General features: G+C 45.2%; 1 protein-coding gene across 2 annotated transcripts in view; it reads left to right on the plus strand.

Annotated features, from left to right (window-relative positions):
- Window positions 1–16,437, plus strand: part of SLC24A3 (solute carrier family 24 member 3) — a 487,209-nt gene that overhangs the window by 434,699 nt on the left and 36,073 nt on the right. For both annotated transcript variants that reach the window (XM_030310180.1, XM_030310179.1), the window contains exons 9-12: window positions 3,709–3,762; window positions 9,587–9,720; window positions 11,650–11,810; window positions 12,597–12,867. In XM_030310180.1, the coding sequence (XP_030166040.1) occupies window positions 3,709–3,762; window positions 9,587–9,720; window positions 11,650–11,810; window positions 12,597–12,867 (620 nt within the window). The remainder of the gene's footprint in view (window positions 1–3,708; window positions 3,763–9,586; window positions 9,721–11,649; window positions 11,811–12,596; window positions 12,868–16,437) is intronic.

The following is a 16,437-nucleotide window of genomic DNA, read 5'->3' on the forward strand; positions in this document are numbered from 1 at the left end:
CCAGGGGGAAGCCGGGGGACAAGAGCCTTGTGACCTTAGAGGTCTGCATGTGGACTCTGTCCAATTCCACAACTGTTTCCTAAACGCCTCCTGAATGCCAGGTTCTGTTCCAGAACCAGACATTGAACACAAAACCAAACTCAGCCCTGACCTGGAGGCTCTCTTGGGCTAGACAGAACTTGGGCTAGATAGAACTTGGGCTAGACAGAACTTGGGCTAGAGAGAAGGGAGACAGTTGACATGTCATCATAGGGTCATTGGAGATAGGGGGCAAGGGCAGGAGGTGGGGAGCCTTGGGACTCTGAAAAGCATTAAACTAGAATGCATTAAACTGGAATGAACTCTTCATCAGGCCCCAAAGCAGAGAGGACAGCAGATGGATGTCATAGAGGCCTTAGAGAGCCTGGTGTATTTCATATGGAGGAGGCACTGGGTGAGCCCTGAGTCTGGACACTGACCAACCCAAGCTGAAATGTCAGCAGGAGCAGAGAACCCCCATCTCACAAGCATCCCTGATACATAACAGAAGAGAACTTGACTTGAACACTGCAATGGAAGGGCTTGTTTTGAGTAGGGGGGAAAAAAAAGGCCTAAAGGAATTAGAGTATAAATATACCTGTTTACAAAGCATTGGACTTCATTCAGCCTAGCTGAAATATTTCGTTGACATGGGTCTGTTTTCTGGTGACCCTCACCGAGTCTACTAAAATGCATCCAAGCTGTTATACGGCATCCCTTCTGATCTCAGGTATCTCCTCCTTCAAAATGAAGGCTGTGAATAAAATCTTATTCTTCCCAATTAACTTTATGCCACATAATACACTGGTTTTAATGAGGTAAGAACCATGTTCAGGAGGTGTTTTACAACTGAAAGTGGGTTTTAAAGGAAGTCTCGCCCTGCACAGATGAGCTGAGGACTGCTGTGTGCTGAGAAGAGAATAGTGGGCAGCCGGGGAGGGAAGGGGTATGTGCTTGGGGGAGTCAGCTGTCAGGGGGTCGGCTCTAAGTCTCTGGAAGATGAAAAACCAGATAACTGAGGTGGGGGTCAGATGTGAGGAGTGGTATGAAGTGACTGCCAGAAACAGGCATTACATATAAATAGGTAATGAATAAATAAATCAACATGGAAATCACAGACTGGTCACCTGTTAAGCAAACATCCACAAGGTCATGTGATAGAAAGCAAAGGAGGGGTAGACAGGAAGACTTGTTGGAGGAGGTGGCATTTCAGCTGGCATTTGCAGGATCAAAGGGGCCAGCCAAGGAATAAAGGGAAAAGTATTCCTGGCATAAGGAACAGTAAGTGCAAAGGCTCTGGAGAGAAGGAAAGAACTTGGCGTGTGCAAATGAAGGGAGACCAGTGTGATGGAACACAGACACAGTGTGATGGGGCACAAACAATTTAAAAAGCAAAAGAACCGGTTTTGCGGGGTGGGAATGGGGAGGCAGCTTTTGTTTTTTTCTTCTTAACTTTGTTGGGAAGAAGTTGAAGAGCTTTAAACAGAAGAACGACATGACCCAGGAGCCTCGCAGAAACCAGTTCAGAGGCTGAAGTTAAGGTGGGCTAGCAAGTAGCAGCAGGGTGGACGGAATCCAACAATTCAGGAAATATTTGGGATGTAGGGTTGTGATGGATGTGAGGCAAAGGTAATGGAGGGCTCCAGACTGATTTCCAGACTTGGAGCTTGACTGGGCAGGGAGAGGTACAGTTGGCTGAGATGGCAAGGCCTGGGGAAGCACAAAGCCAGGAAGCAGGAATTAAGAATTCTGTTCCGACGTGCATTGAGACACCACATGGGACATACATCGACAGTGATATATGAGCACAGCCCCAGGAAGAGGAGTGGAGTGGGTGTGTGGGCTGGTGTTTACATCAGGAGGACCAGATGACATCACCTAGGGAGATCCTGTAGGTAAAAAGAGAAGAGGGCCCCCTATTTAGAGGTTCAGCTGGGGAAGTGGAGGAGGCAGAGGGAAGGAGAAGTTCAGGGGACAGGAGGAAAACCAGGAGCGTGGCCTCTCGGAAGTCAGAAGAGAGTGCTGTATGCAGGAGGGCAAGAGCCCAGCCTTCAGATGCTGCAGGGAAATTGAACAGGATGACAGAGAACCATCCCTGGAGTCATGCACATGGAGGTCGCTGGTGCTGTGGACAAGTGTTTCAACAGATGGATGAATGTGGACATTAGAGGGATTTGCCAAGGGAAAGTGCAGTGCTGCAGTAAAGTGTATGCATTCTTTGAGATGGTTTACTAAGAGTAAAGCCCAGAAATGTGGCAGAAGATGGAGAGGTGTAGACCCCTTGATTTCTTCTCTTACTAGCATCAAAAGCACTTTCTATACCACATACACACACGTTTGCGTTATCATTCTGAACCAAAGCATGGGAGCCCACCCTGTGGATATACGTGTCCTAACATGTGTACCCAGGCTCCCATCTTGTAACTGTCTTGCTTCTTACCTGCATTGCGTGTTTATAAACACCACGGCAACAAAGACCCTTATGTGTGCATCCTTTTTACACTTGACCACATATTTCCTGAGGGTCAATTTTTTTTAAGTTTTTGTTTATTTATTATAAGAGAGACAGCACGAGTGGGGGAGGGGCAGAGAGAGAATCCCAAGCAGACTCCATGTTCCCAGCACAGAGCCCAGTGCAGGGCTCAATCTCATGAAACTGTGAGATCATGACCTGAGCTGAAACCAAGAGTTGTATGCTTAACCTCCTATGCCAGCAAGGCACCCCTGAAGGTCAATTTTTAGACATGGAGCTTGAAAAGAAAAACTGGAAAGAAAGGCATGACCTAGAATTTCTTCATAGACCATTCTCCAGTAACCTCTTCTTGAAAACAGAATTCCTCCCTCAATTCTACAGCTAAAGGGGAACCTAGAAATCAAATTCCCTAGTTTTTTAATGGAAAGTTACTAAAATGAAGAAAATAGGAGTATTCAAATTATCGGTCGCTCAAGGTACATTCCAGTAGGTTTCATTATTTTTTTCTTTCTTTCTCTTGACCGTTTTCCACTTGTCCATTCTTATCCTTCCTGCTGACATCTTCCCTGCCTAGGTTTTTTTCTCTTTCCCTTTTCCTGCCCCCTATCCCTCCTTCTCCCTCTCTTCCCCCTCCCTCTATCTTTTCCCTCTCTCTCTCTCCCCCTTTCTCTCTCTCCCTCCCCCTGTCTCTTCCTTCTCCCACTATATCTCCCCCAGTCTCCCTCTCTCTCTCTCCCCTCCCTCTCCCCCATCCCATCTCTCTCTCTCTCTGTCTCTGTTTGCCTTACTCCTCTGTATCCAGCAATTCCTCTGTCACCCCCTATCAATTCCTTTAGTTTGCCCTTTGTAAATATGTCTGAATAGTTTTAGTGAATGATTAAGCTGTGCACAGATTTATAAATACAGGCCTATATTCAGCAATATTATGGTAGACTTGCTGCTCTCACAGAACTCTTCTGGGTGAGTGAATGACAGGGGAAGAAGCATTTTCCTTTTAGGTAGAGAAGGAAAAGAAAGTGAATTGAAAGCTGTATGCAATGGAGAAATGTCTACAGACCAGGAAATATTTGTAGCCGGTCCACACATTCACTTCATCCTTGCCCTGCTCGCCTGGTTTAACTGCCATTGACATCACATGGATTTTCAGAGACAGGCTGGTGTGTTGCATGCCTGCCTGTGGTAACTTCCTTTAACAAGCCATTCTTGGTTTTACACAGGTGGGAGTCTTTAGTCCTTGTGCTGATGTATCTTGTCTACATTGTCATCATGAAGTAAGTAAAATGTCTTCTTGGTTTTCTTTTCCAAAACTGTTTCCTACATTTAGCATTATGGGATAATGTGGAAAGGGAAACGGAGGGGAGGGCAGTTAGCTGGCCAGCTTTCAATGCAGTCTGTCACAAACTCATTGGTCCCCTCAGCAACCTGCTGTGAATCACTGAAGTTTTGATTAGTAGCAATAGCAAAGATTCTTCCAACCCACATGTGATGACGGAATCAAAGCTTTTAGTGTTTAACTTGAGAGATCTGACAAACCCTTGCACCCTCTTTAAGACCTGGCAACCTAGCTTTTGGCTCTTTAGGATGCTTTAAAACTCTCTTTCATAACAAGAAAGGAGGTAAAACTCACTATGTTATGCTTCTATATAGGGTGATGAAGATGGGACCAGAGCTAATTAAGAGATGAGTAAAACCATGGATCAAAAATCTACAGACCTCCATTATTCATATTGTATTAGTCATCTATTGCTGGGTAATAAATGACCCCAAAATGTAGTGGCTTAAAACTAGAAGGATGTGTTATCTCATTACAACTTCTGAGTTAGGTGTCCAGGAGCACTTAACTTGGGAGTTCTAGATCAGGGTTTTCCTTGAGATTGCAGTTAAGAGGTTGGCTGGGGTGGCCATCACCTACTTAACTGGGAATGCAAAATGGCACACTTGCAGTGTTGGCAAGCTGATACTGTCTGTTGGCTAGAGTCCTCAGTTTCTCAACACATAGGCCTCTCCTTGGGGTTGGTTGAGTGTCTCCACAACAAGGGAACAGGTGAGTCAAGAGAGAGAGCTAGAAGGGCCCCAGTGCCTTTTATAATCTGGTCTCACTAGTCATACACTGTCACTTCTGCCATATTCTATTTATTAGAAGTAAGTCTAGCCCACACTCAAGGGATCCGCTTCACCTTTTAAAAGGAGGAGCGTCAAAGAATTTGCAGATGTATTTTAAAACCACCACTTCATATGTTCTTTTTCCCCTGGAGTTTGGGTGGCTTACTCTTTGTATCAAGAATTAAATTGCTGGTGTTTCCCTTACTCCGAGGTAAAGCTGTGAACCTGCTGGTTCATCTTTTTGCCAAGTACCATTGAGATGAGGAGTTTATAAATAATGCAGAGACACTTCATGCTGCAGCTGCTGGACCCCCTGGGAACTGTTTCTTTCATTCTAAATTAACCCATACTTCCCCCAGCATATGTGGCTACTTCTCAGGGGGCATGAAAGTAGAACACGTTCAGAAATTTCCAGTTTGGACACATCAGGTAGCAGTCTAGAATTTGACATGTCAAGTTGTCTTTGCTTATGAGGTCTGACAGAAATTAATTCTGGCCACTAGTGTCTGAGAGATGTGTTTGGAGAAATCAGTCTGGCCATTGGCAAATGTCACATTAAGAGTAAAGGTACGAACAGGCTTAGCTGATGTTCAGTGTGGGCTGTAAGCGATCTGCCGTCAGTCCACTCAATATGGCATCCAGCCTTCACCTCCGGAGCTGTCCTGATACCCGGGTCTTGTTACTAGAAGAGCATATTTCTAGTGTATCCTGGTATGGAGTTACCATGGGGTAACTGACAAAGAATCAGGTGCTTTTACGACTCATCACCTTCCATTTAAAAATACCGATTAAATGGGCTCCCCCAAAAACCAGAGTTGGCCCACAGGCCTTCCAGAGTTTCTAGACCTCAGAAGAAAAGTCTTTGAAAGAATCTTGCTCCTCTTTCTCTTAAATAGCAAAACCATTAGGGAATCAGGGCCACTGTGAGGAGGCCTCAATAATGCACACATCTTCTTCAGTGTTTTTTAAATTGATTATTTCACTCCCTTTTTTTTTTTTTTTTAACTTTTTGAGGCTCTAAGTTCGAGTTCCCAAAGAGTCAAGCGTCCTTTTCTTCCCCTTTGAAAAGGTGAATCAGTCAGTTATTCCAGAAGAATTGACTGAGTTACTACTCTGTGCCCAACATTGATCTTGGGTTTTGAATCTGAATTTAGATGACAGTTTGTCCCATTGTACATTCACTAGGGGCTTCACAGAATAAGGAAGGCTCACAGCAGAGCAGGTCTAAAGGGAAGGAAGGTTGAGGAATTTTGCTAGCATGCAAAGTGTGACCACTGCACCCCTCTACTGAACCATCGTAAAGCCCATGAGTTGCTGGCAGGGCTTGTGTACATTAAGATAACACTGTGAACAATTTCTCTCCTCGCCCCCAAACTATGCCCAGTGTGAAAGCTAATGAGGTGTGTTTCTGCTGATGCCTCAACTTTACCAACCTTCCAGCTGCTCAAACCAGCAGGATGAAAATAAAATGGGGAATGGCAGCTACTGTGCTCACAGAATTTTCTGCATAAATTCTGGTCCCAAGTTCTAAATTGAAATCTCTGCTCTTTAGCTATCCCCATCCGCAATCAGAGGCTTTAATCATTGGGTTTTATAAAATCTGATTTATAAAATTGCACGCTCCACAATAAAATAGCTTCAGGGTGCAGGCACAAAATTTAAAACATTCAATTAAAAATATAAAACTGAGTAGCATCAGTTAAAAACAGCATATATTAGAGTTGTCAGCTGCCTCCTGGGTGGATGACTTTAAAAATTCTGCGTGAAGGTCAAAAAGCAATTTTAGTTTGGCCAAGTAGACAAAGATCTTAAGGGAGCATGAGACATACTTGGCCTTAGTGAGGACTGATTTCTGTATATCTGGGTTCCTTCTTGGGATTTGGCCCCCAGGTGAGGCAGTGTAATTTGGTGGTTGAGAACAAGGGTGTCACATTCAGCTCTGTCTGGTCACAGCAGTAAGACCTCGGCCAAGTCATTCAGCCATCTTGAATCTGTTTCTTCTCTTCCAAAACAGGATTCATAATGCCTCCTACCACAAAGGTTGTTTGTAAGGATGAAATGTGACAGCATAGTTAAGTTATTAACCGATATCTGGTTTCAAGAAAGCTCTCGTAACAATACTACATGTAGTGTTATTACCTTGTTATCCAAATCCAAATAAATGTGTAACATACAGTTGCACTGCAAGTTGGTATAACTATGGATTCTGAGTCAAGATGACAGAAATACTGCCTCTCCCCCATAGCTCTATCAGTAGGACAAGATATTCTTCTTGAGTTTATAAAGTGGGAAGACCTTTTCATTAAGAAGAATTTGAATATTTACAAAAGCCAACAGAATAGTATAACAAACTCCCCATGCTCATCACCAGCCCTGATGGCCAGCAGCCCACACCCCTATCCATTTCCTTCCCTCCACATGATTTGAAGCCCCAGACAGCATACCAGTTCATCTATAAAAATTTCAGTACACATCTCTAAAAGGACTCACTTTTCACACAACCACCGTGTCATTATCAGACCCGAAAGTGTGTGCTACTTCTTTAGTGTATTTAATACCAAATCTGTGTTCAAACTTTTAATGATCTCATGAATGTTATTTCTTACATTTTTCTTTTAATCTCATAAATCTTTTTAAAATCAGAATCCAAATAAATGTCACTTGTTATAATTGGTTGTTTCAACTTAAAAAATTTTTTTTGATGTTTATTTTTTTTTTGAGAGAGAGAGAAAAAGAGAAAGAGAGAGAGAAATAGAGTATGCACAGGGGAGGGGCAGAGAGAGAGGGAGACACAGAATCTGAAGCAGGCTCCAGGCTCCGAGCTGTCAGCACAGAGCCAGACACAAAGCTCGAATTCACAGATCGTGAGATCATGACCTGAGGTGAAGTCGGCCGCCCAATCAACTGAGCCACCCACGTGCCCCTTTTTTTCTTTTTAATTTTTTTTAATGTTCATTTATTAGAGACAGAGAGAGACAGAGCATAAGCATGGGAGGGGCAGAGAGAGGGGGAGACACAGAATCTGAAGCAGGCTCCAGGCTCTGAGCTGTCAGCACAGAGCCTGATGTGGGGCTCAAACTCATAAACCACAAGATCATGACCTGACCCCAAATCAAGTGCTTAACCAACTGAGCCACCCAGGTGCCCCGAGTTGCTCCAACTTTTAATCTACAAATCCCCCATCTGTTTTTTTTTTTTCCTTGCAATTTATTCTTCGACAAAGTTGGATTATTAGCTACATAGTCTCCCGCAGTTTGGAAGTTGTTGGTTACATCCGGGGCTATGGTGCATCCTGTTCTTCTGACCTCTGTGTTTCCTATATGCCAGCCATCAATCCAGTTCAAGGTAGACTGTGTCCCAAGTGGTGGTGAATTCTGCCATCAACAGGCACATTGATGTCTCCTGTCTGTGGTTTTGGCAGCCACTGATGCTCAGGATCTGGCTCCATCATTTCTTTAGGTTTGCAAAATAGTGATGTTCTGGTTCTGTTCTCCACCTCTTATAAAGAGTGCTCTAGGATTGGCCTGCCCGGTTCCCTTTTCACAGAAACCACCATTACCTTTGACTAGTTTTATGTTCTCTCCCTCACACAATGGAGGGTGAACCGCAACTCCCAGGGAGTACAGGAAGGGGCTGTCCAGCCACAGAGGGTCCCTCCATCTATTCCACGATAGCTGTCATATCCCAGTGGGCCCAGCCACCCAGTGCTGCTCTGACTGAAGCATAGGTTCAGTGAAGAGTACTCCACAGAGCCTCCTGTCTGCAGCAGCAAAAAGGGTGTGGAAGAGAAGCTTGTGTGAGGAAATACAGCTTGAGTGGCCTGCCAGCTGGCAATTTAGAGTTGCCATGCCTGGCTGCAGTTCCTCTGGGAGGCCAGAGATCAAGCTGGAGAGACACCTCAGTGGGTTGTCCCATGGCCAATAAGCCACCAAGGCCTTTAGGTCTTCGAGCGGGGCAAAAAGCAGCAGTGGCCTACAACACCCTGGGAACAATGCCCCCTCCCTTTCCCCAAGAGTTTTCTAGGATTCCTCTTTGGTAAGGGGGGTGAGGTCTTCTAATACTAAAGATAAAGGGACCAGAACATTTACCTGCCAAAAACGTGCTAGGAATTTGAATAAGCTTCTTTTTTAACACACATGTAAGATGAACTGCACAATGTTTTCACTCAGTCATTCTAAGGATCATAGCCCAGAATTTTTTCTATGAAGCCAGCAGCCCATCAGACCTGGAATTATAGCACAGCATTAAATTTTTTTTATGTTTATTTATTTTTTGGGGGGGGGACAGAGAGTGAGTGGGGGAGGGGAAGTGAGAGAGGGAGACACAGAATCCGAAGCAGGCTCCAGGCTCTGAGCTGTCAGCACAGAGCCTAAAGGCGGGGCTCAAACTCACAAACCATGAGATTATGACCTGAGCCAAAATCGGATGCTTAACCGACTGAGCCACCCAGGCCCCCTAATACAGCATTAACAAGAGATTCACAGGATCCCAACCTGTGATTTTAGAAAACCAAACACAGACAGAGACCTAGAGTGCCAGCCAGCCTGTGACACACTGGGTAGCAGCGTGGATGTGACACCTGCTCCTTCCTCCTTCCCCCCACTGAGCAGGTCCCTGCAGCAGTGGGTCCTGGAGACACGGCCAAAAGAAGGTAGACCTTGCCCATCCCACTGAGCCTCATGGCGACCCTTCCACACACAGACTGCAAGCAGGGGACCTCAATCCTGGGGTGCTTCCATTGACCTTGAAGAGGCTGCAAAGAAAGCAGTGGGTCTCTATTTATTTATGTAATGTTGGTTTTATTTTCATTTACCATAGATCCTTAAATTGGAAAATAGGACAGGGTGCATTTTCTGCAGGGAAAACGGGAGGACAAAATAATAATGACAATAACACACCTAGACTGGGAGCTGCGCACAACACTGGATGGGGGATGGGAAATGGGGCAGCAGCAAACACTGACAGACTCCTTCTGCTCATTACTTTGTTCAGATATAACGCTTGCATCCATCAGTGCTTCGAAAGGAGAACGAAAGGTACTGGAAACATGGTCAACGGCTTAGCCAACAATGCAGAAATCGATGACAGCAGTAATTGTGACGCAACTGTGGTGCTACTCAAGAAAGGTAACCGCGTGGAGCCTGGGTCCAAGGAAGGAGCGCTGGGAGGCTGCCTGGGGCACCATGGCTGGGTTGGCCGGATGCTGCCTGTCCCAGAGCAGACCAAAGGAGAGAAGGGTCTGGCCCCCCCCCCCCCCCCCCCCCCCCCCGCCTCCCTTTGGCTACATCCTGGGGCAGTCATACCTGGTGATGAGCTGCCTGGGAAGGTTTCCTGAAGTTCTTGAGCAAAACATTTGCTGGGAGTGACAAGGGGGAGGGAGAATTAGGACAGGACCATATAGGAGAGAAGACTGGGGAGAGAGGGTGGTTTGAGGTATTGACTGTCACAATTTGGCTGTATAACCATGAAGCAAGTGGGCCTCAATTTTCTCTTCTCCCAAACGGGGATAACCTTTTATCGAGTAGAGGAGATAAAATATGTAAAATATTCCATTTGCGATAATTGTTGTTAGTGTATTACTATATCCAAATTCACTTTCAGTCCACATTACCTCAGTTTCCAAGCTGAAAATGACATGGTAAATTACTCCCTCCCCTTTTTTTTACAAAGTAATTCTTGTAGTCAATAGATTCTCATTCTCATTAAGCAGTTGATATACTAAAAGAACTAAGATAGTGCTCCCTAATAATATTCTTTCTTAGAGGAACATAGAAAATTGTCATTTACATTTGCCTTAGAATGTGTTTTGTTTTTCACTTAATTTCTTTTAACTTCCTCCAAAAATGTGTGGGTTTATTTCTGCTTGGTCCCATATGGGTTGCTTTGTAGGAAAAACAAAAAAGAAATTAGAAAATCTATGTTATTTTCAAATATATGTCTGAGTTTGAAATCTGTGGGTAATTATTTGAATTTGAAAATCGATTATGTGACACACTTCTCTACTTATGTTTAACCAAAGACTTTAGAGTATTCAGTGCCATCCCACATCAGAATTTAATCTCTTCCGGAGAGTTTTTAACCATAAAAGGAATACTCTTAGGGAACCAAAAAGAGCTACCTCCTATTAGTCAGTGTTTCAAGAGATCATTTGATGGTTTAGTGGCTTGGAAAACAGGAGTGAGGACCAGGAGAGTGTACGTCCAGGTACCTGTGAGCTGTGTGCTCGGATTGCACATTCATGGAGAGGGAACTTGGGCCTTGGTGAAACTTTTTTATCAGGCCTGTCAGCAAATCTTGTGTACCAATTTGGGTCCCACTGGACCTTGGGCCTCTGTAATGTGGCCAGCTCAGCCACCTACGCCTGTTTGTCAGCCCTGCTCGTAGACTGGGCTACAGCAGTGTTCTTGTTCCTCCACTAAGCCCTCCACTGGACATTAAAGTCAGTTCTGCAGCTTTTAACAGCTCAGAACATTGAACATTGTTGACATTTGAAAGGCAGAAAGGGTTACTAAATCTTATTGGGATCTTTCCTGTGCCCAGGGAGAAAAATCCTTTGAAGACACAAAAGAATTCTCTTAGGTTATCACTCATTCTTACTGTGCCAGTGAATGATGCTTAAATTGTTTCAAGACATTTCAAATAAGCTATATCAAAGAGCCTTATGGAAAGAAGAGTTTGACTCTTCTCTAAATTTTGCCCACTACAGCCTTCCTTGGATAGATGGCCGGGTGGTTGGATGGTTGGATGGATGCAAGGAAGGAAAAAAGGAAGGAAGGGAGGGAGGGAGGGAGGAAAGGTAGATGGGAGGATGGGCAGGTGGGTAGATGGATGGATGGATAAATGGACGATTGGGTAGATGAAGGAAGGATAGAGGGGTGGATGAGAGGATGGATGGATGGATGGATGGATGGATGGATGGATAAGTGAGTAGATAGGAGGGAGGGAGGAGGAGGGGAGGAAAGGGGAGAAAATGAAGGGAAAGAAGTCTAAATAAATATCTCCTTCCTGCTCCTAGCCTCAATGTTTTCTTTACTTTGTGTTTTTAATTTCCCTAGCCAATTTCCACCGCAAAGCGTCAGTGATCATGGTAGATGAGCTGCTGTCAGCCTACCCTCACCAGCTTTCTTTCTCTGAGGCTGGACTTCGAATCATGATCACCAGCCACTTCCCCCCCAAGACCCGACTCTCCATGGCCAGTCGCATGTTGATCAATGAGGTATCTGGGAAACACTGCATTAGCCACTGAGCAGGGTGGGAGACTTTGGGAAGGGGAGGACATTTCTTGTTCTGAAAACAGAAATACCAAACTCAACATTGAACACAATAATATTCCTCAGTTATTTCCCAACATCTTTGCTGATGGAGCCAGCTGTACATCCTATTTCTTGCTCTTCTCTCCACGTGTCCACGTGTTGAAAGATATGATCAGGCTCCCAGTCATACAGAAAAACTTTCTTATCCCCTCTACCTACCTTTTTCTTTTCATCTTTCATATGGGTTAAACCCTTTGATGTGAACTTGCACAGAAGCAGTTGCTAAATCAAGGTTGCCTTACTTTAAAGTAATGTAGTCTCTGACCTGAATTCTCCTATGTAACCCTTTCTCTGGAGTGGCAGCCATATTGATACACTAGTCCAGACACATTTTTGTGGCTTTCTTATATATGGACCAAGTGATTCCTACAGTCCAAAGAAGAAAGATAATAGTGCAGTGCCCAGGGAATTGAGAACGCTGACAGAAATGAAGGGCACATTGGAGAAAGAGGATATTTTCTCTAAAGGGATTTGCAAACTCCTGTGGGTCATAACATGTGAATCCTTCCTCCCAGAAGGAGGTTGTCTGAGTTGCTTATTACTTTGAAGAATCCCTGAAGACTTGACTGAAGAGTCTTCTGGAAGCATCTCCCTGTCACAGCCTGAAAAAGGTCCTAATAGCTGGTGTCCTAGTTGTAAGGATCTACATTCCCTCTGACTGTGGTAAGAATGTGACTTTCTCTTTCCAGAGGCAAAGACTCATAAACAGTAGGGCCTACGCCAATGGAGAATCTGAGGTGGCCATCAAAATCCCAATTAAGCACACCGTGGAGAATGGGACAGGGCCCAGCAGTGGCCCAGACAGAGGTGTGAATGGGACTCGGAGGGATGATGTTGTTGCTGAGGCTGGTAACGAGACAGAGAATGAGAATGAGGACAATGACAACAACGAGAATGATGAAGAGGAAGAGGAGGATGAAGATGATGATGAAGGACCATACACACCATTCGACCTCCCCTGTAAGAGGACCTATGTGTGGGCTGGGATCAGGAGCTATTTTTGGGCACTGAGTACATGTCCTTGACTTTGATGATCTTTTTGCCATCCAATTCAAAGAACTATCTCTATACATGAATATAGAAATATTTATATTAACTTCTACCATGGGCAAGACTCTGTTTTAGAGGGTTCAGAGATGAACAAGATGGTGACACATGATCATTAGCTGAAATGTGGGTTCTTTGACAAAATGTAAAATTTGTCGACACTTCATGGAGAAAGATCTTCTCTTAGCTGCTCTGTGGGACCTTTTGGTGCTAAGGAGGAAATTCTCACAACCCATGTTGGGGAGACAGCTTGGTACTCAAGGGAAGAAGCTCTTCACCCACCTTCACCCATCCCGTTACATTTGGCTGGGGGAGCTGTCCTGCCAAGGCCAGTCTAGGGGAGCATGTGCAGCCTTCCCAGTTGGCTTTTGTTCTTCTGCTCACTTCCTACCCCTCACCCACCCCCCTACAGGTTTCTCCTTTCCCATGACCTAAAATACCACCAAGATACAGACCTAGCAAAAGCATCCCATCCCCAGCTGAATCTCATACAGTCACACTGGTAGCGGGAATCTCCCTGGTACCTTGAAGGGGAGGAGCAAGGCATGTATAGTTTTCAGGACCCCAGCCACCAAGGCAGTTGTCCTCTCCTGACTGCTACCCAACAATGACTTGGCTATTCCAGAGACCTTGTCCTCCTACCCCACCCATTATTGGAATGAGTGGACCAAGCCCAAAGAATTCTACCTATTTGCCAGACCTTCCAGAAACTTCTGGCTGCTTTAGGAAAGAGTGCCCTGGTCAAATCTGTGAGGCTTAATTAATGTGTGCAACTTCTCCAGGATGTTTGAATTTCCAGGAGGACTGAATTCTGGAAGGATTGCTTGACCCACATGAAAGGCCATTTAATGGTAGCATGTGGGTGTGGAGTCTCAGAGTTCTGTGTTATTTTCAGATGTGAGGGGACATCAAGTTGAACTTGGACCAGAGGTGCCCTCCTGTGCCCCCTCAAGGCTCCTCAGATCTCAGCCTCATCAAATGTTTACCAAAATTAACTAGACACTGTTCACTCAGATCCTATATCCCAAAGTCCCCAACTGCCCAGCCAGAGTTAAATCATTACTTGTTAGAAGGTTATCTTGACTGAAAAAAAGTATACTGGCTTATTACCCATTTTGCCACCTTTGGCTATATTTCTTGGCAACCTTCTTCCCTATCAGCCAGTACAAAAGCATTTTAAGGATGAAGTGACCAGTCCCCTCTATTTCTCCCTTATGAACTTTTATGTCCATTTTCTATTGCTGCATAACAAATCACCACAAATTTAGTGGCTTAAAACAGTGTGGCTGGGTTTCAGAGGCTCTGAAGGCCATATTAGAGGTGCAGATGGGACTTAGTCCTTCCCAGAAGCCCTGGGGACAATCATTCCCAGACACATGCAGACTGTTGGCAAAATCTGGTTCCTTGTGGTTGTAAGGCTGTCCTCTTTCCTTGCTGGCTGTCAGCTGGGGGTTGCCCACTGCCCTTGAGGGCCTGTGTTCTTCAAATTAGCAATGGTGCTTTGGGTGCTTCTCACGCTTCTAATATCTTGGCCCTCCCCTTCAGATTTTGAGGGGCCTAGATCAGGCCCAACTATATAACCTCCCCGTGAGGAGGTCAGCTCTGCTACATAGCATAGCATAGTCATGGAACTGGTAGCTCAGCCCCCCTTCACAGGTTCTGAGAGTCAGGGCATAGACTCTTGGGGGCCTACATCTCAAATTCTGTCTAGCCTGGCCTTTGCTTTCAGAGTTCACCACTGGCAGCCCACAACCAAGCTCTAAAAATAACTTTTGCTAAAGTCTTTCACTGATTAGTGCTCTGTAAGGGGCCATGTCGGCCTCCCAGAAGCCCCAAGTACACCCCTCTACCTCACACTAAAGATACGTGTGTGACACCAGACGTGTGGCTTCCGCAACTGAGCCTCGTTACTTAGTAGGACAAAGGGGCCCCCTTCGGATCACTTGTTTGTGTTTCTAACCTGAATGGGATAAATGCCAGGCCAACCCTTGAGGTTTCAAGGTACCTTGTAACTGTTGCTCACCTTCCCTTCTCGTCTCAGGTTTGTTACAGATGAGGAGGCCTGGGGCTTCCAGCTACATCATCCATCTTGTCTCCTCGTACATTAAGAGATGTGGCTGTAGACAAGGGCTCGGGAAGCCCACTTCGGGGCCTCCACATCCTTTGGAAGCACAGGCATGAGAGGAGAAAGGATGCTCTGCGTGGTCCTGCCACTCCTCAGGATCTCTGCTTCATTCCTGGGCCTTCCTACTCACCGCCCCCACCCCTCTCCCCCCCCCCGCCCGAGCTACCAAGACATGAAATGGAATCCAAGGTCTTCACCTTGGGCATCCTTGATAAAATGGCTCTGATTCCGAAGGTCTGGTGGGAGGCCCAAGATTCTGCATTTATAACAAGCCCCCAGGTGCCACTGGTGCCGCTTGTCTGTGGGCCACACCTGAGCCAGTGAGGGAGTAGCACCCTCACATGGCTGATCTTTACAGCTCCCCTGAGCCTTAGGGGAGCCTCATTCAGAGCCAGGTTCTGACTTTGAAACGGAGAGTGGGTTCGTCCAATTATGATCCTCTGTCCTCTTCCACCAACTGAGGCCAAACCCCATTCCCGGACTCACGAACTTTGATCTGAGTGTCCAGCAGGCCCTTCCTTGGGCAGGGAGACCCCTTCAAGCAGTGGCCAACAGAGGCCACTCGAGGAGCTGGGAGGACTCAGTCTAGGAACATCCAGTTCCTCTGCACTAAGTTCCTTTGGCCTGAAAAAGGTCTGGCCACACAATGAGGACATTTCTCCTTCTCACAGTAATCTTGCAGGGGCATGGGCTGTCTTTGTTCCTGTCACAGCTGTAGGGCTTTCTTCTCTCCAGAATTTGATTATAATGAGTATAATTAGTATTTAAGAAATTATGTAGAGGGGCACCTGGGTGGCTCAGTTGGTTAGACAACCGACTTCGGCTCAGGTCATGATCTCACAGTTTGTGGGTTCGAGCCCCATGTCGGGCTCTGTGCTGACAGGCTCAGAGCCTGGAGCTTGCTTTAGGTTCTGTGTCTCCCCCTCTCTCTGCTCCTCCCCTGCTCACGTTCTATGTCTCTCTGTCTCTCAATAATAAGTAAACATTTAAAAAAAAATAATAAGAAATTATGTAGAAGTATGTAAATACAGGCATATCTATGATGTATGTACATGTGCACACATACATTGTGTATGCATATATGTGCACATACATGGGCATGCATGACTATAAGCATGTGCATATATGTGCAGTGTGCACATGTTGATATAATGTATACGTCTAACATGTTTATTCATATACTATATAAATCTGTATACTGTTTTATGCTTATATATGCACAGATATTAACATACCTGTTTTTATATGTGTGTATAATATGTGTATAGGCTAAGCTCATATCGTATGTATGTTTTTATATACACCTATGCACAGTATATATGTATGTGCATATATATACATGTAAATTGCACATATAT

The sequence above is a fragment of the Lynx canadensis genome, chromosome A3 (genome assembly GCF_007474595.2).
Source record: "Lynx canadensis isolate LIC74 chromosome A3, mLynCan4.pri.v2, whole genome shotgun sequence".
NCBI lineage: Eukaryota > Metazoa > Chordata > Mammalia > Carnivora > Felidae > Lynx > Lynx canadensis.